Consider the following 25,000-nt stretch of genomic DNA (forward strand, 5'->3'; position numbering starts at 1 on the left):
AATTTTAACTGTACGTTACTTGGATATGAATCAAACTTTTCAATTTGATTTGAGCCCAAAACAATAAATGCTAGGGAGTCAAAATTAGGGTCAAAGTTAAAAAAAAAAAATGACTTCTACAAAATTATTTTAGTTAATTGAGTCTCTACCAAATTACTAAACCAATTTTTGGTCTAATCATTTGAAATTTTACATACAGTGCATTCAGACAATCAGACATAGGGCAAGCTTTTTAATCGTTTTTTGGCCGAAAATTTGGCTGCCAAGGTGTCAAAGTTCAAAAGCCAATTTTGGGTCTAAATATTTGAAATTTTACATAAAAGGTATTCAAACATGTAGCAAGCTTTTTAATCAGTTTTTGGGACAAAAATTTGGCTGACAAGAGGTCAAAGTTGAAAGACTTGACCTTTGCAGACTCTACCAAACTCCTCCGCCAATTTTGGGTCTAAACACTTGAAATTTTAAGTGTAGATTACCTGAACATGAGTCAAACTTTATATATATATATATATATATATATATATATATATATATATATATATATATATGAACATAAAGTTATGAAAAGTACATAGGGTCCAAGCAAAGCTGGACTGAACTGCTGGTATATATATATATATATATATATATATATATATATATATATATATATATATATAATTTGAGGTTGCTATTTTTCAAAAGTAGGGTAACCAATGAAATATAACGAGGTTAATACAAGAGTGCTCAATACGGAAGTAGGGCAAGTTACATTTTCAATTTGTCTTTACATAACCAGTAATTTGTTGCTACACAATCATGAACATGTTTCGAAACATGCTCATGACTGTGTAGCAACAAATTACCGCTTATGTAAAGAGAAATTGAATATATATATATATATATATATATATATATATATATATATATATATATATATATATATAGTTTTTTGTTGTTGATTTTTTTTTAAACGATATTGAGGTTAGCGTCTTCACCTTGAAGATCGGATGTTTTTTAAAAATTGCCCATTTCTTATTTTGGACGTAAACAATGCATGTACGTAGATTACTGTTTTAATATATATATATATATATATATATATATATATATATATATATATATATATATATATATATATATAAGGAACAAAGCAAGTTATATGTTCATCAACATTTCGTCTTTATTGTAAGAATTCTTTTGAATGAATGAATTGAAGAAAATAAAATACCAGTACAATATTTGAAAATATATTTCTTGTAATGAAAAAAATAACTTTTATCTATTGCAGAACGAAAAAAGTTGTTGGAAATTAAAAAAAGAAAAAAAACGTTACAGCGTTGTGAAAGAAAATTTTTGTCAAATACAAGGGGCGTGCAATATGTAATGCTCCCGGTCCACTTCCCATAGCAGTAGAGCAACGAAACTTGGCACAGTTATTAGTCTTTCTCTACATAGGAACCACCCAGTTATGCATTTCTTCCATCGTTTGATGCAGCTCTGGAGACCGTTTTTGTAGAACACTCCAGCTTGGTCCTCCAACCACGACGTGACTTCAGAAATCAAGGCTGCATCATCTGGGAAAAGCTTTCCTTTCAAAAACAACTTCATGGCTGGGAAGAGGTGAAAGTCAGAGGGTGCAAGGTCAGGAGAGTAGGGAGGATGGGGAGGATTTCATAACCACACGCCCGTGCTTCTGATCTGGCGACATGTGAGTTGTGGACCGGAGCGTTGTCCTGCAGGAGGAGGGTACCTTTGCTGATCTTGCCCCGCCTCTTGATTTTGATAGCTTCCCTTAATTTCCTCAAAAGTGAAGCATAATAGGCTCCTGTAATTGTGGTACCCTTTGCCAGGAAATCTGTCATCACTAATCCGTCCTGGTCCCAGAAGACTGTGAGCATGACCTTGCCAGCGGAGGGCTGCACCCTTGCCTTCTTTGGAGGTGGTGAGTCCAAGTGCCTCCACTGCATTTACTGGGCTTTGGTCTCTGGATCATAGTGATGGACCCAGGTTTCATCCTGTGCAATCAGTCTTTTGAAAAACTTTGACTCATCTTCTTGGCACATCTCCAAATTCATCCTCGAACACTCGATGCGTTTTCGCTTCTGGAATAGTGTGAGCAACCTGGGAATCCATCTGGCAGACACCTTATGCATATGAAAATGGTCATGAATGATAGTTTCCACAGACCCTGTACTAATCTTGACATCTTGGACTATTTGGCGAATAGTAATGAGCCGATCTTCCAAAATGACAGCCTCAACTTGACGGACAGATGCCTCATCAATGGCAGAAGAGGGGCAGCCAGGTCTGGGGGCTGTTTTCACAGACTTCCGGCCATGTTTGAATTCACGATGCCAGCGTTTTACAAGGTCATATGATGGGGCATTATCACCATAAGTTTCTTTCATTTCATCAAAAGTCTCCTGTGGTGTGCGTCCTTTCAAATACAAAAACCGGATCACTGCTCGACATTCAACAGGCTCCATTTCACACCTGACTCAGTTCAAACGCCTGTGAAACAGAAACCACAATTAGTTCAGAGCTGTAATTTGCCACATAACCCGTAGAGATATAAATCATGGCACATGCAAAATTTCAGCAGGATCAGACAACTGGAAGTGGGTCAAGGGCATTACTTATTGCACGCCCCTCGTATTATACTGGTATTTTATTTTTCTTCAATTCATTCATCCAAAAGAAGTCTTACAATAAAGACGAAACGTTGATGAACATATAACATGATTTGTTCCTTTTTTATTTCTCTATCTCGTTGGAATACTATTTCTATTATTCTCATCGTATAATATACATATTGGTATATTTAGGCAGCATTTTTTCATTCAAGCAAATATTATTACATGCAACAGAGACACTTTGCTTTATCATTCTATTTTTAAATTTTTCGATTTTCTGTATAATTTTTTTTTTTTTTGTATAAAAATCAAAAATGTTAATAAAAGTTCCATAGTTGTTGCTGTCACGAGCACTTTCAATTCGTCCACGAATCATCATTAGGTGTTGAAGTAAAAGTGCGAAGGAGCAAAAATGAGAACTTAAAGTGAAAACTAAAATATACAGTAAACGGCGATACATTAAAACCCTAAGTTTAAAACCCTAATAATAATATTATCCAACACAGCAATGCAAACTCCATTAATATATTTTATCGAAATCAAATGACACCTAACTTAAGAATCGAAGAAAATGCAATTAAAATATGATACGTATATACTTGACGCCTTTTAACAGTAATTCTAAAAAAATTTATCTATTACAAGAAGTTTAGAACACAAAACCTTGTGGTTAGAAACAACTCTTCACCGGCTATAAAAAACGTTGGAACAAACCAATGTAGTGTACAAATTCAAATGTTCTATGGGAGAATGTAACTCTGAAAATAATACATACATTGTGCATACAACGACAACGTTGTCCCGGCGAATAACCAAGCATCTAAATAATACTAGTTCTATATATAAACATTTGATAAAAGAACATAACTGTGCTCCTTCCAATCTTAGAAAGGTCCTCGTTGACAATATAAAAATTATACAACATGAGAATCATATTAAAAAAATAAAAGTTCTTGAAGCGTCATATATTAAAACCCTTCAACCCACTATAAATGATATTGCATTCGTGAAAAGCAGTAACGTTCTCAAATGTCTTGCGTAGTACGTATTGGACGGACTTTGTAAACGACGTCCACGAACTTGCTGATTTTAATACTCGAATTTTTAATCAACCTATATTTTAAATCGACTTTTCATCGACTATATATATATTAACTTAGCGCCGTTTACTGTATATTTTAGTTTTCACTTTTAATTCTCATTTTCGCTCCTTAGCACTTTTACTTCAACACCTGATGATGATTCGGGGACGAATCGAAAGCGCTCGTGACAGCAGCAATTATGGAACTATTATTAATATTGTTGATTTTGATACAAAAAATTATACGGAAAATCGAAAAATTAAAAAAGAATATTAAAGCAAAGTGTCTCCGTTGCATTTAATAATATTTGAATGCTTGAATATATATATATATATATATATATATATATATATATATATATATATATATATATATATAAATTAACTGAAATTTTTAGATAGTTTCAGATTGCAGCTTGTATAACACTGTTAAATTAAAGTCCATATAAATATTAGTAACAATATTTATAAGACAATCCCAATCAGACAAAGAAGCTCAATATACGAAATAGAGCAATAGTAAAAATGAAAACTTGGATTTGTGCATCGATATTTCTTTATTGAACCAAACTACACCATGGAATATCCATTTTTAAATCTTGGCTTTTTTAGGTTTTTCCTGTAAGCGTTTTAGTTTTTCAATCTATATGTTAAATAGTAAAATTTATGACTGCCTATAAACATAATTTTGCTAAAAAAACAAACATTTCCTCTGATGAGATGAGCCATTTATTGAAAATTCATGAATTTTTTTTTTCGTAGGAGTCACCACTTATCAAGGCCTGGAGGCCACTGGAGGATAAGGGTTAATAGGTGTACCGTAGTCAATGGGATTATAGCGTAGAAATCGTAAGTAGTGGAAATTTTGTAAATTGAATTGCTTAGGGTGGCGGGTCATCAAGAACTTGTTTACATTGGACTTGAAGACAATCAAATTGTAGTCAGCTGGAAAGCAGGAAAACGGAAGAGAGTTCCACAGGCGTGCAGTTCTAAGAAAGAAGCTTTGTTCATGGAATCTACGTTTAGGTTTAGGCACAGATTATTGATAGTGGTTTTGGCCAGACGAATGTTTTTCGTGAAAGTTTGGCGAGAGGGGACCATAGATTGGAGCTCAGACGAGCATTTCCCATGAAAATAACGATAAAACAGAGATAAGCTCGTAACATCTCTTCTATGGGGAAGAGGTTGCAGGGAAGAGAAAAGGGCATACCCCACTAAGCTACGAAGTCTATTTTGGACTATGTCAAGGCAGGATAAGCTGCTTCTAGCCCAGATGTGGCAACAGTACTCCATCATTGGACGTACCTGGTTTTTATATAGGTACAGAATTGCATCAGGAGTGAGATATCTGCTGCAGTGGTAGAAGGATCCTACCATATTTCCAGCAACCTTGGCAACAGATTTTATGTATGTGTTCGATTACAGATCAGGAGTAAAGGTCACGCCCAGAAATTTGTCAAAACATGGAGCCTCCCCAAGACGAGAGCCATTCATTTCAGTTGATGCCAGATGAGGATCAGAGCGGTGATGATGTAAAGATAGGAGCTTGGTTTAAATGCATTAAAAGTAACCAACTTTCCCATGTACCACATACTCAAGATCAGAGGAGAGAATCAGAGAATCTGAACGATAAAATTGTCACCATAGAAAAACATGATTCCATTTCCGTTTGATAAAAACCGGTTTTCTTTCTTTTATTTTTTTTTTGTTATAGACCATCTATTAGTTGGCCAGTTGTGTAGAAATCCCCAAAGTGATAGGAACCTTCTATTATGTCTGAAAGTGACACAATGTTCAACAAGCGAGATCGGAGATGCACTGCTATACAAATCATATTCTCTACCGGTCCAAGTTATGACAACAATGCAAATCCGAATTGTTTAATGCTTAAGGACACAGCTCAACACATCGGACGACCCTTTCCAGCTACGGTTATAGTCTTTGATGTGGCTTCAAGTGAGGGCCACATCATGCCACCTCACATGTTTGAAGTCGGCTTGAAAGTCAACACCAAAGTGTACCTGGATGTGCTGAAGAGTATGGTGATCCTCTGATGCAATCAGGTGGTCGCTGGCAGACGCTGGATGTGCCAGCCCACAAGTCCAAAGAGATCCTAGCGTGGTTTCAGAAAGAGTGCCTTGTACCCTCCTCTCACTGCCCCCTCCTACTCCGGCTTGAACCTGCTGGATAACTTCGTTTGGTCATACATCAAGAACATTCCCAACATGATCTCCAACAACACTAAAGCCAACCTGATCGCTGCCATCTGCCAATTATTCACAGAACTCCTGTCGGCGCTTGTGGAAAAGGCATGCTCCCAGTTCCGGACCCGTATCAGTGCGTTGATTGAAGCTGATGGCAGCTACATTGAATAGATGTCAGCTCTACTACATAATCAAGTTACCTGAATTGATTTTTTCCATAAAAGTTTTAAAATAAAGTTGTAGTGTTGTTTTCTTTAGGGTGACATTTTTATCGTTCCACCCTGTATTTATTTTTCCAAAACTTTTCATATATAAATTAGTAAATGTGGACTTACTGCTAAATATGACTAGAATGGTTCGTATCTGCTGTTTCGTTTTGTTGTTGTTGTTTTTTTTTCAGTATATTTTTGCTTTGCTTTTTGTTTGTTTATTACTTTTGAAAAAGAAAGACTTTTCTCGAAATTATCAAAGCCATTTTACCATCCCGATTATACATGGCATGTACTTCAGCTAATGCATTTTTATGTTTAACTATACCATTGTCTTTGTCTCTTCATCATTACCGGCATGCAAGGTTCCAACCAAAAACATGTCGCTATTTTGAGCAGGAATTTTCAAATAGAATGTTCATGCATTTAAGCATTTAATGATAAACGAGTAATTCTTAATTATTACATGTTAATATTACGCATATATATATAATCGAAACCGAAACCAAAACTTCTAAAAAATTCTTGGTAAAATTATTTATAAAAAATTAGATGACTTGAGTGCCATCAGCTATAATCGAAACCGAAACCAAAACTTATGAAGAATTCTTGGTAAAATTATTTATTACAAGAAATGGAAGTACATAACAATTAAACGACAGGTCACTCGGAAGAAAAAAAGATGTAAGCGTAACACAAAATAACACCCGCTATCATATTAATACATAGATAACTTTTGGATTCTGCCCGCTGTGAATTGAACTAGTCAAAAGATGTTTTTTTTTAATTTTTTGTTTTTTTTAGCTGACGTTGTGATTGTAAAAAATTGCTAATATATATATATATATATATATATATATATATATATATATATATATATATATATATATATATACACACACACACACATATGCTGGAAGGGTCATATTCAGATAGATCTTTACCTTAATGACTATACCCGTGTCCCTCCCCCCGCTGCTAACTCTGCCCGCTCACTCATGTTTTCTATCATTCACACTGAGGAAGATCGAAGGATGGGTCGAAAATTATGTGCTTTTGAAGGAAACATTCTTGTTTTTTTGTTTTTTTTCAAAAGACTTTTTGTATTCCTATACGTCAACACCTAGGAAATAAATACAAAAAAGATATAAATATTCATATATTTTTCGTATTCATTTTTTATTCATATATATATATATATATATATATATATATATATATATATATATATATATATATATATTTAATTTTTTTTTAATTATTTATCTACTATTTCTTAAAAACCATCTGCATTCTTTTCCAGCAAGAAAAACGATACATCGCTACACAAGGTAAGTCACGTCAATTCTGGAAACGATGAAGAACGCATGTTCTTTGTCTGGGTCAAACATGCAAAGATGCTTATTCGTTATTTGCCAAGAACTGTCCGGCGTACGTTTATTCGTCTCGACGTGAACACTAGTTATATGTGAAACTCCCCCACACGCACCTACTCGAGGAACATTTATAGGTACAAGAGAAAAGAGCATTACACATCAATACAAACCGAGGCATTATACACACTAGACGTGTTACCGCGACTGTATACAGACAATGCTAAATTCCGTTGACATGAGCAGGTAATATTTTCGACAATTGCACAAAACGGCCCAAAACCCCTTATTTCGGGTTTTTTGTATTTCGGGTTTTTTGTGTTCGTTACGAACCATATGTAGATAAGGATAATCTAGGGACTCACACCTTTCAGGAAAAAAAAAGAATTTTTTCAGTTTGGTGCATCCGTTTGAAAGTTTTATTGGTCTGTGTACACGCACATAAATAAATAAATAAACATTTAGAATTTTATTTATATTATATATACACAATTATGCTACATAATGACACTCGTTATATAGACCGGATACATAACACATGTTCATTTATGCAAAAACGTAATTTGGTAAAGTTGAATAAATAGTCACAAATGTAAATGTACAGTGTGAATATCCAAAGACAGAGAATTATCAAGCCCACCACACCTTGATTTGGACCTTAGAACGCCTGCTTAACATGCTCCCCCGATCAAAGGCTGGAGGAGACGAAAAGGACTCAATGATTCGCATACCAGCTTGCATCTTGTGAATACATTCATATACAGTAACAAGAGTCAGACGAACAGAAATGACTTGCTACTCACAACTACACACACTAACAAGAACAAGGTAAACAGACACACACACCACGCTGCCAAATACTCACATATGTAGATTACTTATATACGCATATTCACACTCGTGAAAGATTGGCAAGGGGGGGCGAGGGATTGGAGCTCAGGCGAGCACCTGCCATGGAAATAGCGATAAAACAAAGACAGGCTTGCAACGTCTCTTCTGTGGGAGAGAGGTTGCAGGGAAGAGAAAAGGGCATTCCCTACTAAACCACAAAGTCTATTTTGTACTCTGTCAAGGCAGGATAGGCTGTTTTTAGCAGCCCCTACCCAGATGTGGCAGCAGTACTCCATCCTTGGACGTACTTGGCTTTTATAAAGATAGAGAATTGCATCAATAGTGAGATATCTTCTGGAGCGGTAGAAGGATCCCACCATTTTTCCAGCGTCCCTGGCAACAGATTTGATGTACGTGTTCTATTTTAGATCAGGAGTAAAGGTCAAACCCAGAAGCTTGTCAAAACATGGAGCCTCTCCAAGACGAAATGGGGATCAGAGCGTTGATGATGTAAAGATAGAAACTTGGTTTTGAATGCATTAAAAGTGACCAGCCACCTCTTCCCCCATTGTACCACGTGCTCAAGATCAGAGGAGAGAGAATTTGAGAGAACTTTACCATTTACAGCCTTTGATGTGTTGCCATAGATGGTCGTGTCATCAGCATAGATGTCAACGAATGATTTAAGTATGTGTTTTGGGAGATCATTGATGTAGATCAGGAAGAGAGTTGGACCCAGGATGGACCCCTGAGGGACTCCAGCATTAATACTGTGGGCCTCTGATTTCTGCCCATCAACCACTACTCTTATGAACCTATCGGAGAGAAATGATTTAATGATTGAGAAAACATTTCAGGTGAAAAGTCATCTCTCTCTCAGTACAGACCAATAAGTCTTCTGTGTGTCATGAGTAAGTTGTTGGAATCCATATTAAATAAAGAAGTAGTCAACCACCTCAACAGAAACAACCTTCTTAGTGATACGCAATATGGTTTCCACTCTGCAAGATCTACAGCAGATGTGCTAACGGTTATAGCACACAGGATTAGTGAATCTCTTGATAAAAGGTTTTCTTTCCAGGGCAATTGCTCTTGACATATCGAAGGCCTTTGATAAGGTATGGCATAAGGGCCTACTTCACAAGATTTCCAGCTACGGTATTATTTTTTTTTTTTTTTTTTTTTTTTTTTTACACAGTGATCACCACTTATCGTGGCTTCTGGCCTTGTCTGATGCTGACGAGATGACCTCAGGTCCATTGATGATAGTTGGGATAGAACGTATACTTCTGTTCAAGATCCTGTTTGCTATTTGCCAGAACTGGTGGGAACCAAGCCGCTGCTCAGCTACTTTGGATTTAACAGACTGAGCATATAGTTCTCTTGCATGTTTTATTACTCTTCGACAGAAACATTGTGAAAATAAAACTCAAGATGGGAACAATAGTCTGAAATCAATTCTCATCTAAAAAATTCAGAACCTAAGCTTATTATAGTTTCCATATGTCTAGATAAATTGAACTTTAAGGGTCCAATTGAAATTAGAGTATAAGCGATGTCCTGGTCGAGTTTCAACCCTTTGTCACAAGTATTATATCTTAGATCTTTGAAAAGCAATGCAAACAATTATGATATAAATTGGTATTTTAATATGATAAGACAGCATATGTAAACTTTTCTTGTTTGTCCATCCGTAGGGCCGATCTCTGGAACATTTAACGATTTTTGGCGAATGGTTTATCAGGAGAAAAGCAGCACGATTATAATGCTGACAGACATTGTTGAAAACAATAAGGTAAGAAAAATAAAACAGTTTCTACACATCATATTCTAACATCATTTGCTGACATTTATGTAGACAACAACATCCTATGACAGCACTTCGAAGAGCATTAGTAGTCAATATCTTGCCAATTCTCTCTATTCTTATCTGGAGCATATAATACAAATGTGGATTGTCACCTTTAACATTTCTAAAACCCAACTTTCTTTCCTTTCACCACTAACACTCTGATCCTTGTTTTGTCGCAGTTGAAATGAATGGCTATCTCTTTTTCTTAAAGAAGCCTCTTGTTTTGATAAGCTCCTGGGACTGACTTTTACTCTGGACCTGAAATATGAGACTTAAATCAAATCTGTTGCTATCAAGAACCGTGATGCTGCTATTTATTTGCCTCCTCACGAGATCAGAGTTAGATATAAGTTCGGTTTTGATGTGAGGAAAATCCAGCTCCCCAAAAGGATCCTTCTAGAACAACAATAAAAATGACTCCAGTCTAGGAGGATTTCTTATTCACTGACTGGGGGTAGAAAAGATGAAGCGTAGTATCAGAATGGATTCTCTGTTACCAGGCGACGGCTTCTAACAACATTCCAGTCACCGAGCTTAAATGGGGAAAAAAATGGTTTGTTACTTTTAGCATCTCTGAAATGAAATTTCTCTCCTTTAACCACCGATACTCAGATATTTGTTTTACTTCAATAAGAATGAATGGATGTCTGCTTGAGAAAGGTAACTCCTTATCTTGATAAACTCCTAGTGCTGACTTTCACGCCAGACCTGAAAGGCAAGTCTTACTTACATCCGATCCATTGCTAAGGCTGCTGGTACAATGGTTGAATATCATTCTATCACTCCATAAAGCACACGACTCCTGATGCAATGCTCTATCTAAATAAGTTGGATATTTAGGATGAACTACTGTTGCTTTCATATTAGGTTTAACTTTCTTGGAACTCATAACTAGAGCTATGACAACAGCATATTCTTTTCATTGTCGTGACTCTCAAGTATATATATGACACAGCTAGACACAGTTAAACTACATCACTCTATATAAAAGCATATAAAATATCAACGGATACACACTTGAGAGTCATTTATATCAGATCCACCTCTGTGGTCCATGTTTAAAAAGGATGTGTTCTCTATAGTATCAGACCTAATGGAATGGTTAATTGTAGGTATAGACCGTTTCATACCCTCGAAAAAATTCCAGCAAAAACCTAAGAGCCAGCCGTGGTTCTCTCCGGAATGCGCTGCTGCCATTGCGCACAGAAATCACTTTTTCCATTGCTTCTTCCGTAATAGATGTACTGAGACTAAAGCTGCTTTCAGGACTGCCAGAAACCACTGAAAAAAAGTAATCAACAATGCAAGAGAGTTGTATGTTCAGTCCGTCAAGTCCAAAGTAGCTGAGCAGCAGCTTGGTTCCCACCAGTTTTGGCAAATAGCAAACAGAATCCTGAACAAATTCGTGTGTTCTATCCCAACTATCATAAATGGATCTGAGGTAATCTCGTCAGTATCAGACAAAGCCAAATTCTTTGACAAGAACTTTGCAGCTAATTCTACTCTTTGCAACCAAGGCTGCCAACCTCCAATATTTCCTTCTGTATCAGAAAACATGCTATGTGATATACCAATATCTGTACGTGATGTTGCCAAGCTAATCAAAAATCTTGATTCCAGTAAAGCAATCGGCCCTGACAGTATTCCATAGTACTCAAAAGATTTCAACCAGAACTAGCGCCCATCCTTACAAAACTGTTTAAACGTTGTCTTAAGGAGAATTGCTTCCCATCACCCTGAAAAATCTCATCAGTATGCCCTGTATTTAAGAATTCAGGTGATCGCTCATCCCCCTCTCAGTACAGGCCAATAAGTCTCCTGTGCGTCATGAGTAAGTTGCTGGAATCTGTGTTAAATAGAGAAGTAATCAACCATCTTAGTCAACATAACCCTCTTAGTGACACGCAATATGGTTTCCGTTCTGCCGAATTTCCATTACTAACGATTACTATATTGTCCAATTTCTACTGTACACTCTTTAACCCTTATTCTCGAGTGGCCTCTTGGTCTTGATAAGTGGTGATGCCTATGTAAAAAAAAAAGCAATGAAAAGAATATTCTGTTATCATAGCCCTACTCATAACTTTTCCACGTTGTGTTTATTGCTAACTTTTATGCAGGTCGCCATTTTCTTTTATTTGATTATATCCTTTCTAGAATTGTTTGTGCAGAATGTCTACACTGAAAACTTTTGCAAAAATCTCCATGGTCTTCTCAGTGAAATTTTTTCTCATCAATGTATTCATAATGCAAAAAAAAAAAAAAAATGCCAGAACTCCTTCTCACCAAAGCCACAATTCTTACCAACTTTTCATAACTTAAACTGTAATTCACAACCCCAACTCTCAACGTCTATGTTCTCTCTCTCTCTCTCTCTCTCTCTCTCTCTCTCTCTCTCCTCTCTCTCTCTCTCTCTGATGTCAACAACTCGATTTCCTGTCCTCTCCAATTCGCCCTTCTTATAGCCACTGTTCCCCTCATATGCAAAATATATGTAAAGGACTACAACATTTTATTTGCCTTTGTATTTTAGATCACATTGATATTTTTAAAAGGTTGGGTAAGGTGCCTATTATGAATCCAAGTAACATCCTTAATTCGGTATACTAAGTTCAATAACACCGTTGGAAGATGTATATCTGTAACATATCGCGGACGGCTATATGCAAATGCATGGAAAGGTTTGCCTCGAACTCCACTTTTAGACCGAACTAACCACCTCCTCCCAAACTTCCCTTTGCGGACAGAAGCCACACTTAATGATCTAAAAATCACCCCTTCCCTTGTTCATGATGCCATAAAAAACATAGACACCTCAAAATCATGTGGGACCGATCTTATCCCTGCTATATTATTTAAAAAATGCTCCGCTGAAGTTTCTCCGCTTCTCTCCAAGCTCTTCAACAGGTATCTTACTAAATCTTGGTTTCCTGACTGCTGAAAAATTGCTTCTGTTATAACAGTTTTGAAAAATTCTGTCGAGAGAACTGATTCACTCAATTGTCGCCCCATTAGCCTTCTTGCTCTCTTCGCCAAAATCTTTGAATCCTTAATTTATCAGCACTAGTTCACCACCACATAGATAATAAACTTCTTTCTGATCAACAGTATGAATTTAGGCAAGCCTACTACTTCAGATATCCTAACTGTAATCTCCAAATGTATATACCACACACTGGATGAAGCAGGGGAAGCTATATCAGTAGCCTTAAACATATCTAAGGCCTTTGATAGGGTTTGGCTCCATTTTTTGTCTCACCACGTTTTGGCCAACTAGTCCCCCGGTCGGCTTTGGGTAGAATTGAAACCGCTACCTTCAGACAATGCTTACCTGAAACAGTAGAGACTAAACGGCTCTATCCACTGCATTGGCCAAAACGTGATAAGACAACAACTATGGAAGGCAATAATTATAGACGATAAGTTACAAGATTCGGCATCCCCATCCTGTTGCAGTTAATTACCTGAAGAAGGCCAGAGGATGAGTTGGCCGAAACGTGATAAAACAACATCCATGAAGATGATGATAACAGTCTGTAAAGAAAAAAAAAAAAAGAAGAAAAAAAAATGCACAAATTATGAAGCCTCATTCCAAAAATAAAAAAATAAAAAAAAATAATATCATTTATTTGTCTAATTATTTTGTTTTGTTTTTGTATTTTTCTTTCCCCCCAGTTGAAGTGTGCGAAATATTGGCCAGATTTGAACCATACGGAAACATATGGAAAGTTTCAAATCCATTGTGTCCAAGAAAAAATATATATGATTTACACATATCGGCTGCTCTCACTCAGTAAGGTAAGACTCAGTATTAATCCAAAGAGAGGAGAATACAATAAATGTCTTGAGTGTTTTGTTGTATTCTTGTTATTCAGTTGTCTGGTTTGATTTCGTTTATTTTTACGCCATATAGTGTTATTTAATGGTGAAAAAAGTTCTCAAATATTACACTATAGGTAAATTTTTTTATTAGGCTGCTTATCTGTCTGTTCATTCCACTTTTTATTGAAAACTACTGGAACGATCTGACTGAAATTTTGTATGGATATTTGTTATGAAAAAGTGCAACTAACTATTATGATATGCGTTCGGTGCACAGTTAGGGATTAATGTGGATTAATAGGGTTAGTCACCAGAATACCAAATTTACTCTATTAGAACTTTTCTCGGGAACTACTGGCTCAATCTAGCTGAAATTTTGTATGGGCCTTTTTTATGAAAAGCTGCTGCGAACTAAGTTTTATGGTATCTGTTCGATGCACAATTTAGGATTAACAGGATTTAATGAATAAATGAGTACAAATCTAACCATATTCAACCAGCATCATTTCCATTACGTTTTAGTCGTCAATTCTAATCTGCATGTTTCTTCTCAGTTTTTGCGTTAGTCTTTCATGTAGGGCGGTGATTATTTTCAAACATTATTCCATCATAGTTCTCACACAGGTCGTCATCAGCGATTACTCACTGATAATAACTAGTGGTGTTCCCTGAAATCTGGGTGACAACAAGTCTTCACACATTTCCAGTACTCTCCACCTCTTTTGATAACCTTTGCAAATTATTTACCATTGATTTCCCGCTGGCAAAGGTCATTTGTCTTCATTGGAATTCAGGTGGCAATAAGCCTCCACAAGGTCCCAGTACTCTTTGCACTTATCCAGTGGAGATCTGTTAGTGCTTTTTTTCCTAAGTCCTTCCAATCTCATTGAACTTTCACAACTATTTTGTGTGGTATCAGCCGAGGCCAATCCTTATTCTGGTAAGGAAAAGAGTTTATAATAATTTTTACACTTTCAGTTTTTGTTGGTTTAATGTGATGTTCTTTCAACCATTTTGTTTTACTTCTGTCGTGGGTTGGTTACCACATTCCAAGACTTTCTTTAAGATTCCATCTATTTTCATCATTACCATCCATTGTATAGTCACAGGCTTTCCTTTAATTCTAATTTCTCCTAGTATTTTTTTCTAGTTTTTGTTACTGTTTCTAGTGCACCTACAATTATTAGTATTATATGAACTTCTTCATGTTCCAAAATCTATAATTTGACAGTGTCTTTTCTTCTTGTTTATTATTATGACGTTCGGTTTTCTTGTTTTCAATGAGTTTATCTGTTTGTACATTCATGTCCCAAACAATTTTATGGTTTTCATTTTCCAGTACTGCCTACGGTTTTTGCTTGTTCCATTTGTCCGTATGTTTGGAATGTCGTTGTTTGCAGAGTTCCCTGTGCACATTTTTGCCCTTGCAGTCGTGTTTGTTTTTGTATTCAGTTTGGGCTTGTTTGCTGCATTCAGTTATAATATGGTTTACCGTTTCATCTTTTTGTTCACAGAGACTATATTTACTGTTTTTCTGGGTTTTATCTATTTTGCCTTTAATGTAGTTAGTTCTAGTCGCATTGTTCTGTGTAGCTGTCAGTAGCGATTCTGTTTCTCTGTATAAGTGTCTTTCTGTTAGCCATGTTCAGGAGTTTTTGTGATTCTCTTCTCTTATCATACTTATGAATCGTCCATGCAGCTTTATCGCTTCACACTTTTCTTTTCCTGTCTGTTTTGTTTCTAGTTTCGTTGTTTTCCATATTGTTTATTTTTATCTCTTGCTGTGGTGATCAGTCTTTCTGAGATTTTTTTGTGCATGTGTATCTTCCACACAGTCTTCTTTATTTACCAGTCCTCTTTCTCATTCATTCTATCTCAGGTACTCTTGTCTAATCTCTTTCGTTATTATTATTATTGGCTCAAAAGGAGCTTGCACGCAGGTCATCAAAGATCTCTCCTTGAAACTGGCCTGTGGTGTTCCCTGGAAGCGGAGTGACAACAAGTCTTCCCAGATTTCCAGTACTCTCCACCTCTTTCGATAGTATTTGCAAATAAATTTGCATTATCGCAACAGCTGCTTGCCATTGATTTCTTGTTGGCAGCGGCTATTGGTCTTCACTGGAATTTGAGTGGCAATAAGCCTCCCCAAGGTCCCAGTTCTCTTTTGACTTATCCAGCGGAGATCTGGTCAGTGCTCTCTCCTCTGTCTTTCCTTCCTCCTTGCCTCTGCTTGGCTGTTTTGTCTTTTTTTTTTTTTTTCGAGGAGGGGGGCAGTGATGTGGTAATGGGCTGGGGATGGGAGTGCGGTTACAGAACTTATATATATGCGACTTCAACGTTCTTGGTTCTATGGGGTATTTCATGTTTTGCCTTTGCAGCAGTTTGTCTGGCCCGCACTTGTTGCTCATGTGTGTTAGTTTCCACATTCAAGAGTTTTCTTTAATATTTCAGCTGTTTTCATTATTGTCGTTCGTTGTATTTTTCCAGTCATTCCTCTGATTCCAATTTATCCCATTCTTTTTCAAAGTTTTTCAGAATTGTTCCTAGAGCTCCTACTATTATTGTTATTATCTTGATTTTCTTCATCATCCATATCCCTTTCAGCTCTTTGTATTTGATCAGTTTCTCCTTTCCTTTGATATTCACCCTATGGTCGGCTGGAACTGCAAAGTCGATGATTTGACAGGATTTTTCTTTCTTGTAAATTTATTATCATTATTATTATTATCATTATTATTATTATTATTATTATTATTATTATTATTATTATTATTATCATCATTATTATTATTATTATCATTATTATTATTATTATTATCATTATTATTATTATCATTATTATTATTATCATTATTATTATTATTATTATCATTATTATTATTATTATTATTATTATTATCATTATTATTATTATCATTATTATCATTATTATTATTATTATTATCATTATTATTATCATTATTATTATTATTATCATTATTATTATTATTATTATTATTATTATTGCAATAAATGAGATAGTTTATTTTCAGTTATCTAATCATGCAGAAGAAGAATTGTATATTGATCATTTCCAATGTATCACATGGCCTGACCATGACGTGCCTGTGGATCCAATTTATTTCCTCGAATTCAGAAACAAAATACGACTAACGAAATCTGCCAAACCACCATACATTGTACACTGCAGGTAAGACATTTACTTATTAAAACAAAACAATAAAACTAATACATATGTTCTTTTTATGCATAAAATATTGAGTATTGTACAAATTTGCATCATATTAGACAACTTAAGGAAAATATTTTTATATTCTATATCTCTTCTCTTCTCTATATAAATAAAATGAACTCATTTTTTCCCGTCTGATTTTGACCTTAATAGGATTAAAAATCAAGATATTTCATGCAAATATAATATGCACAAACGGCAGAACAATATCTGAGGTGTGTTATAGGCTTATTATTTCTCAAATTCCTCGATAATCTTAGATTTCTATACTTTTTCTGCTGAGAAGTCACGGCCAAAATCGGTTAAGATCAATGGAAGTGGTAAAATATTTTCTCTCTAATAAATTCCTCCTCCCCCTGCCACTACTTAACACCGTTTGGGGATCGTTCACAAGGAACAGTTGAGAAGAGAACACCGGTTTGGCTTCATAGTTCTTTCATGTGAAGTTATTTAAAATCACTAAACTAAGCTGCAGTGCTCTGTGGCGTAGTGGTTAGCGTGCTGGACAATTCACATTATATTTTCACGTTCGCGCCGACCTACCGTAGTCGTTTTTTGTTTTTTTTTCCTAAACAACTGGAATGGACTTTTCTTGGTGGCCGAACTGTTAACGTTGCAGATGTTTTTTTTTTTGTTTTTTTTTCACACTTTATTTTCCTACTTTTACTCATGACTCCGGGTTTGATCCTTCCTACTTACCTACCATAACATTTTTTAAAACTCCCCCCCTCCCCCGTCCCGGAAACAAACACTCGAGCAACGCCGGGTACCCCCGCTAGTAATAAAATAAAGTCGACTTTCTAGTTTGCATTAATACATAATAGCTTAACAAAATCGCCATATGCTAATCTGTTCCACCATTCAATAAGCCTTAGATCTCATGCAGGTATTTAAACGTTTCACAGTATCATCGATTACCAAAAGTATTTCCCACTGAGATCAATACATATATATATATATATATATATATACAGGGTGACCAAAAAAACGGGCCCCAACTCTAATTAAGCCCCGTTTCTTAGTGTTTTGTCCGAATGAAATGAAACTTTGCTCATAACTAGTTTATTATATTCAAAACATCACATCAAAACACTAGGGTCTTTGGCCTTTTTTTCTCCGTTCTACAGCATATGTTCTAGATGGCCTCCATTTAGCTCCGTGCATTTCTTGAGGTGCAGCACGAAGTTGTCCATGACGTTCTTACAGACCGAATTGGTAATGGCTCTCATCTCCTCCCCGATGGCTTCCTCGAGTTCCGTGATGGTTCTGGGTTTCCCTGCGTAGACTCTGTCCTTAAGATAGCCCCAAAGAAAAAAATCTGGGGGGCTTAGGTCCGGGCTATGGAGTGCCCACTCAAAATCAGTCTTGAGACTGATCACTCGGCCTCTGAAGTTCTCTTTCAGCCAATCTCGGGACAGGTTTGAGGTGTGAGAAATTGCTCCGTCCTGCTGGAACCAGAACTTGCTCATGAGCGATGGGCAGATGGTCTAGAGCTCACTCTTGAAGGTTTTGAGGATCTCCACATACCGCTCCTTGGTGACTGTCACTGCTGTGCCAGATTCTTCGATGAAGATTGGTCCGATGATGCGCTGGCCGAGATTGCAGCTTACACTGTACATTTAGGAGTTAGGAGAGTGCAGGGGCTTGGTGGCTACTTCATTGGGTCTGGAGGACCCCCAGAAGACATTTATCTTGGAGTTCGCCTTTCCAAGATGGATGTGGGCTTCATCTGAGGTCCAAAGGAGGTTAAGAAAACTTGGTATCTCCTCGATCCTCTCGAGTATCTTGACTGCCATAGCCCTTCTCTGCTTCTTGGCTGAGGCTGTAAGGGTCTGCAGCGTCTGTATTCTGTATGGGTAAGCCCTGATATCGTTCACCAGCACTCTCCTGTATGTCTCACGGGACATACCAAGGGACTGACTTCGCTTATGCACAGAGCATTTCGGGCACTGCTGGAGAACTCTCTCACTCTTTCGACCAGCTCGGCTGTTCACTTCTTGGGACGTCCCGAGTGGCTTGAACGGTTCTCTCTGGCAGCGTTGAGGTTCTCCACGGTCCCATACTTCTCAAAGTGGTCCACCCAGTTCTGAATTCTGCTTTTGGACAGAGCCTTTTCACATTCGAACTGGCGCATGAAACTGTCCTGGGTTTTCTTAAACGAGCCTGTCTTGTAGTAAAATTTAACACAGGAGTCTTGGTGTACTCACGGTCGTTGATTCTGCCATGTCCTGTAAAATAAAGGCAATCGGTGAATAAATAATGGAGATATTGTTTTTGAGGGCTCACCCTGTATATATATATATATATATATATATATATATATACTCCTATAAATTTGTTTTTATGGGTTGTGGAATTGCATTCACTAGCAAAAGATCTAGCTAATTTGCATATTCTTTTAAACATTCATTTTAATTAATTCCTTGTTAGTTGCTTCGGTTTTCTAATGGGATAATCATCTTTAGTTTACTATTACGTGTAATTAAATTCATGCAGATATTCTACATGATTTATACTTGCATAATATTTGCATAAAACATTTATAGTAAACACAAAATTGTTTCCATATATATTTATGCATACGTATATATTTTTGTTTAACAAATTTTGCCTACCAAACTCCTCCTAGAAGAGTTTTTGGTCTACAGACATGAAACTTCATATATAAGGTATTTTAATCCATGCAAAGCTTAATATTTGGGTTTTAGCCCGGAAAAAAAATCAGTGCAAAAGTGTGAAAATTAAAAAAAATGAAATTTGCCAGGTGAAGGACGAACGCCAGCATTACGAATACATAATAGTAGTAGCTATTGGTTCATGTTTTAATTTTTAGCCATGCAGTAAACAGGTTTTCATAGCCCAGTCATTGACAGCAGAGGCAAAATAAATCATGAGCTGAACGTTTTGGTTTCAATTCCCGGTGATGGGGCATGAGTCTTTTTTTTAATACTTTTTAATCATTACTATGTATTGCATATAATCTAACTATCTATTTATATATCTATAAAAGTGAAAATGTCTGTCTGTCTTTTCTCTATAGTAGTTAAGGAAGACTATTATGCAGAAAGGCATTACTTTACATATTCACACTTTTTAATATATACATATGCACATAACCTTATGAACAGTACATAGGGCCCGAGCAAAGCCGGGCGGAACTGCTAGTATATATATATATATAAAAGTGAACATGTCCGTGTGTCTTTCTGTGTGTCTGTGTACATTTCCATACACAATAACTCTGTCAAGTTTAAGTCTACAGACTCGAAATTTGATATATAGGGTACTGAGATTTGAGAAAATCTTTGTGATTGGTTTTCGGCCAGAAATTTGGCTGTTAAGGGGTCAAAGTTCAAAGTTTGAGAACTCTACCAAACTCCTCCGCCAATTTTGGGTCTAAACAATTGAAATTTTAGATATAGATTCCTTGGACATGGATTAATAACTTAATAACTCGATTTGAGCCCAAAACACTAAATGCTAAGGGGTCATAATAGGGGTCAAAGTTTTAAAAAATTGACCTCTGCTCTACTCAGACAATTTCTGGTCTAAACATTTGAAATTTTACATAAAGGGTATTCAGAGATAGAGCAAGCTTTTTAATCAGTTTGGGTCGAAAATGTAAGCTTCCAAGAGGTCAAAGTTCAAAAGATTTGACCTTTGCGGTGTCTAGTAAACTACTCACCGAATTTTGGGTCCAATCATTAAAAATTTACACATAACAGATATTCAGACAGGCGGCAAGCATTTTAATCAGTTTTGGGGCGAAAATTTGCCTGCCAAAATGTCAAAGTTGAAAGAGTTGACCTTGCCGATTCTACAAAATTTCTCCGCCAATGTTGGGTCTAAAGACTTGAAATTTTAGATGTAGGTAACTTGGACATGAGTAAAACTTTATATTTTGATTTGAGACCAAAATAATTAATGTTAAGGGGTCAAAATTGCCGTCCAATTTATAAAAAATTTACTTCTGCGGTCTCTACAGAATTACTCAGACAATTTTGGGTCTAAATAGTTGAAATCTTACATAAAGTGTATTTACACGTAGGGAAAGTTATGAACAGTACATAGGGCCCGAGCAAAGCCGGGCTGAATTGCTAGCATATATATATATATATATATATATATATATATATATATATATATATATATATATATATATGAGAAAGAAAATTAAAACTGTAATTTGAACTTTACAATCCAAATTTATTGTATGACTGAATACTCCAAAAAACAATTTTCAAAGTCCTTATTCTGCAGAGTTTCAAAACATGCTATTCTTCTCGTTAGAGGACAGAAAGAAATCAGCAAATAATAATAAAATGTTATGCCCGGTTTGTTTTTATTATGTTTTTTCATTTCCTACATTTTTTTCATTCGTTGTTTTTTATCTTTATATTTGTATAATGCCGGCCTTTTCTCTTCTTACAACAAGAAGCATTTAGCTTTGAAATGCCATGGCCTAAATAGGTTTCTCCCTTATTTCTCTTTCTGTAATCCTTATTGATTTGATAATGTAATAAAATTTTTATGAAAATTACTCTTTATCTTTCTAGCACACACACACACACACACACACACACATATATATATATATATATATATATATATATATATAAGTAGATAAAGTAGATAACATCTATATATATATATATATATATATATATATATATATATATATAAGAAGATAACAATACAGCTAAATTCCAAATGTTTTCTTCATTTTTTATTTTTTCTTTCAACATGTTAAAATTCCCTGTTTTTTACAGCAGCTGTTTCGTTACCTAGAGCCAATCAGTTTGTAATATGTCAATACTTAATTTATTCATCGTAGACTCCCTAGTAAACAAGATTTTTTGTCTTAGAAAAGAAAAATTGGCTGAAAAAAATTACACGAAAAAAATTATGTAGGAAAAGTGGCGCCATTTTGAAATTTAAGCAAGAACTATTTGTAATCTTATTTTACGGATTTATCAAATAATTTTCTTTGTAGTTTAATTTACATTAAACATTTATTATTTTATAATTTCTGTCACAAACAACTAATATTTATTTTCTAAAACTTGCTAGCTGTGAATATATGTACAATGGATGTGTCAAGAATATTTAGTACGAAACTAACGTATTACTTTTAAAAAACGAAACTACGATATGTCGTATTATTTATTTACCTATGATCTTACGCTTTTTAATTTTTTAATTTATTTTATTTATTTTTAGTGCCAGCAATGTAGTTCGAGGATATAAAAATATGTATATAATAAAAATAAAACTGTATTCAAAGAAATATACACTGTTTAGTGTTTTATATTAGTTAATTAATCTTTTACTCCGTATTAAGGAAGATTTGTTTATTTCAAACTATTTATTTTGTAAAATACAGTCTAAGCGATATATAAAAGCTATGAGCGAATGTTTATTTAATGGACATTTGATGAGGTCGTTTCGTTTACTTGTATCGATCTATGGTCCAGTGGTTAGAACTACCGACTATTAAGGTGATGGTTGTAAGTCCAATCCACGATTAGGGAAAGGTGCCGCACTGATGAGTTGTGATACAACGAAACAGTACTGTATGTAGATGACTATATATATATATATATATATATATATATATATATATATATATATATATATATATAGAGAGAGAGAGAGAGAGAGAGAGAGAGAGAGAGAGAGAGGGGGGGAGATGGGTGTGTAAGTGGACGTTATTTGAGCATGACTGATTTTCTCGATCTGATAATCAGTTCTTTTGGCATCTGCTAGTAGTTTGTATATTGCGGAACTGAGTTATCTTGCCTCGACCATTTCTTTCTCGAGCGCTATCGATCATGTAATCGTTATCAGGAATAATATATTTTAGAAGAGGCTTTGTTTCTTTTCCAAGTTGGCTGGCAGGGAAAGAAAGATAAGGAATGGCTTGTTGTAATTATATATTGGTTTTATTTAATTATTTAAGTTTACGTTTAATATGTTAGAACCTGCATTAAATAATGTTTTGTCAATATTGGGTTGTATTTTTGTATTAGTATTGCTTGGAGTAATTTTAATCAATGTTTGCAATTATTTTTATGCATAATTCTGATATTAGTAGTTAGTATACTTCTTATTTCGTCTGGCTTTAATGTTTTATTGTGAGAGATGATATGGTGTTGAATAGCACTATTTTATTATAAACGATATGTAAGACATTTAGAGCGAGTTGTTGCTTGTGTTATATGAATTCTCGATTTATTTTCATTTTGGGAACCTTATCAGCCTTTTAAATGGTAAAACATCAAGCTACGTCAATGAAACCATGGTACGTTTCTAAATAAAGAAAACATATAGCTTTTAAATAAATAATCTATATTTTAGCTCTCACATTTGCAATTGAGCTCGTTATTAATTTCTTTTCATCGTACGTTTACGTTTTAATATATAAATTTGTATGAATTGTTTATTTGTTTGCGTTTTTTATTCATGGATTTTGCCTTTTCCATATTCAAATATTTTCAAACATTAGAATTTCACATAACATATCACCAATTCCGAACGCTATCAAGGCAGCCGAGCAATTAATTTACCTATAATATTAGTTCATCTCTATAATTCCCTCGGTCATTTATTACTATAGAAAATAACCGAAAAAGTACTAAAGAAACAAATATTCAACAAATACATGTTACTAAAGGCAAAACAACTTACTTTTCTACGTACCTGCATACATTTTTAGCGTGTTAACTTATTCCAAGCGTTCTTTTAGTTTGAACCGTAAGTAGAGTCCAGTTGCTAAGTTAGGGCGCAACAATATGGCGAAAATGGGGCCGTCATCTTTGAGTCACGATAATCGCTCAAAAATCAAAAATAGAACAAAATATTGATAGAAAACCACCAAATAACATTAACCAAATTTACAGATAATCGAAACTAGTTTTTGATAAAATAATTCGTTAAGCATTTATCAATTTCGACATGGAAGTATAACGATCACCGATTTCTGAATGAACCAAAAAAGTTGGCGAAAATGTCTTATGTATCGTTTTTTTTTTGTTTGTTTGTTTGTTTGTTTGTTTGTTTTTGTTTTTGTTTTTTTGTTTTTTCTAGCGCTGGCGTTGGGCGGACTGGAACTTACATAGCTTTAGACATTCTTCTGGAAAGATTGTGGAATAATTCTGGAGTGGACGTTTTTCAATGTGTGAATGAACTTCGAGGACAAAGGCCTTTAATGGTCCATCGGAGAGTAAGTAGACGATCACAACTACAAATATCCTCTATTCTGTGTCTGTCTCTCTCGCCCTCCTCTCTCTCTCTCTCTCTCTCTCTCTCTCTCTCTCTCTATATATATATATATATATATATATATATATATATATATATATATATATGCCTTCACCACGGCTTACGGGAGCCCTCTCCACCCCAATACACATATACACACACACAAATATACACGGGGTGCTAGTTGGCCGTTGACCCAGAAAAAGAGTTCATTCGCCCTTGGTGAAGGCAACCTTTCTAGGAGAAGCAAATCTCTGATTTAAAAAACCATAAAGCGGAAGACCAGTACCCGCATTAAGCTGGTCTGCAGTTTAATTTGTTGCTGGCTATCTTGCTCTTGCTTGTTGTTGGATCTCAACATTTTGAACCGAGAGAGAGACTTAGCTGTCGTACAAAGCTAAGACTCTGTAACATCATCTTTGTATAGATACTCTCTCGGGCATTTGGGCTCATGGATTTTAAATGTCTGAGGGAGTGGCACTCGTCTGACAAGACGTTGCAATCATCATATATATATATAT

The 25,000-nt window shown here is 35.3% G+C and overlaps 1 protein-coding gene across 2 annotated transcripts in view; it reads left to right on the forward strand.

Moving 5' to 3' along the window:
- The window catches only part of LOC145286185 (receptor-type tyrosine-protein phosphatase epsilon-like), a 181,800-nt gene that overhangs the window by 93,216 nt on the left and 63,584 nt on the right, over nucleotides 1–25,000 (forward strand). For both annotated transcript variants that reach the window (XM_080134974.1, XM_080134975.1), the window contains 5 exons: nucleotides 7,413–7,440; nucleotides 10,011–10,108; nucleotides 13,841–13,963; nucleotides 17,020–17,177; nucleotides 24,306–24,441. In XM_080134974.1, the coding sequence (XP_079991100.1) occupies nucleotides 7,413–7,440; nucleotides 10,011–10,108; nucleotides 13,841–13,963; nucleotides 17,020–17,177; nucleotides 24,306–24,441 (543 nt within the window). The remainder of the gene's footprint in view (nucleotides 1–7,412; nucleotides 7,441–10,010; nucleotides 10,109–13,840; nucleotides 13,964–17,019; nucleotides 17,178–24,305; nucleotides 24,442–25,000) is intronic.

The sequence above is a fragment of the Euprymna scolopes genome, chromosome 10 (genome assembly GCF_053919585.1).
Source record: "Euprymna scolopes isolate OS-2025 chromosome 10, ASM5391958v1, whole genome shotgun sequence".
In the NCBI taxonomy this organism is placed as follows: domain Eukaryota; kingdom Metazoa; phylum Mollusca; class Cephalopoda; order Sepiida; family Sepiolidae; genus Euprymna; species Euprymna scolopes.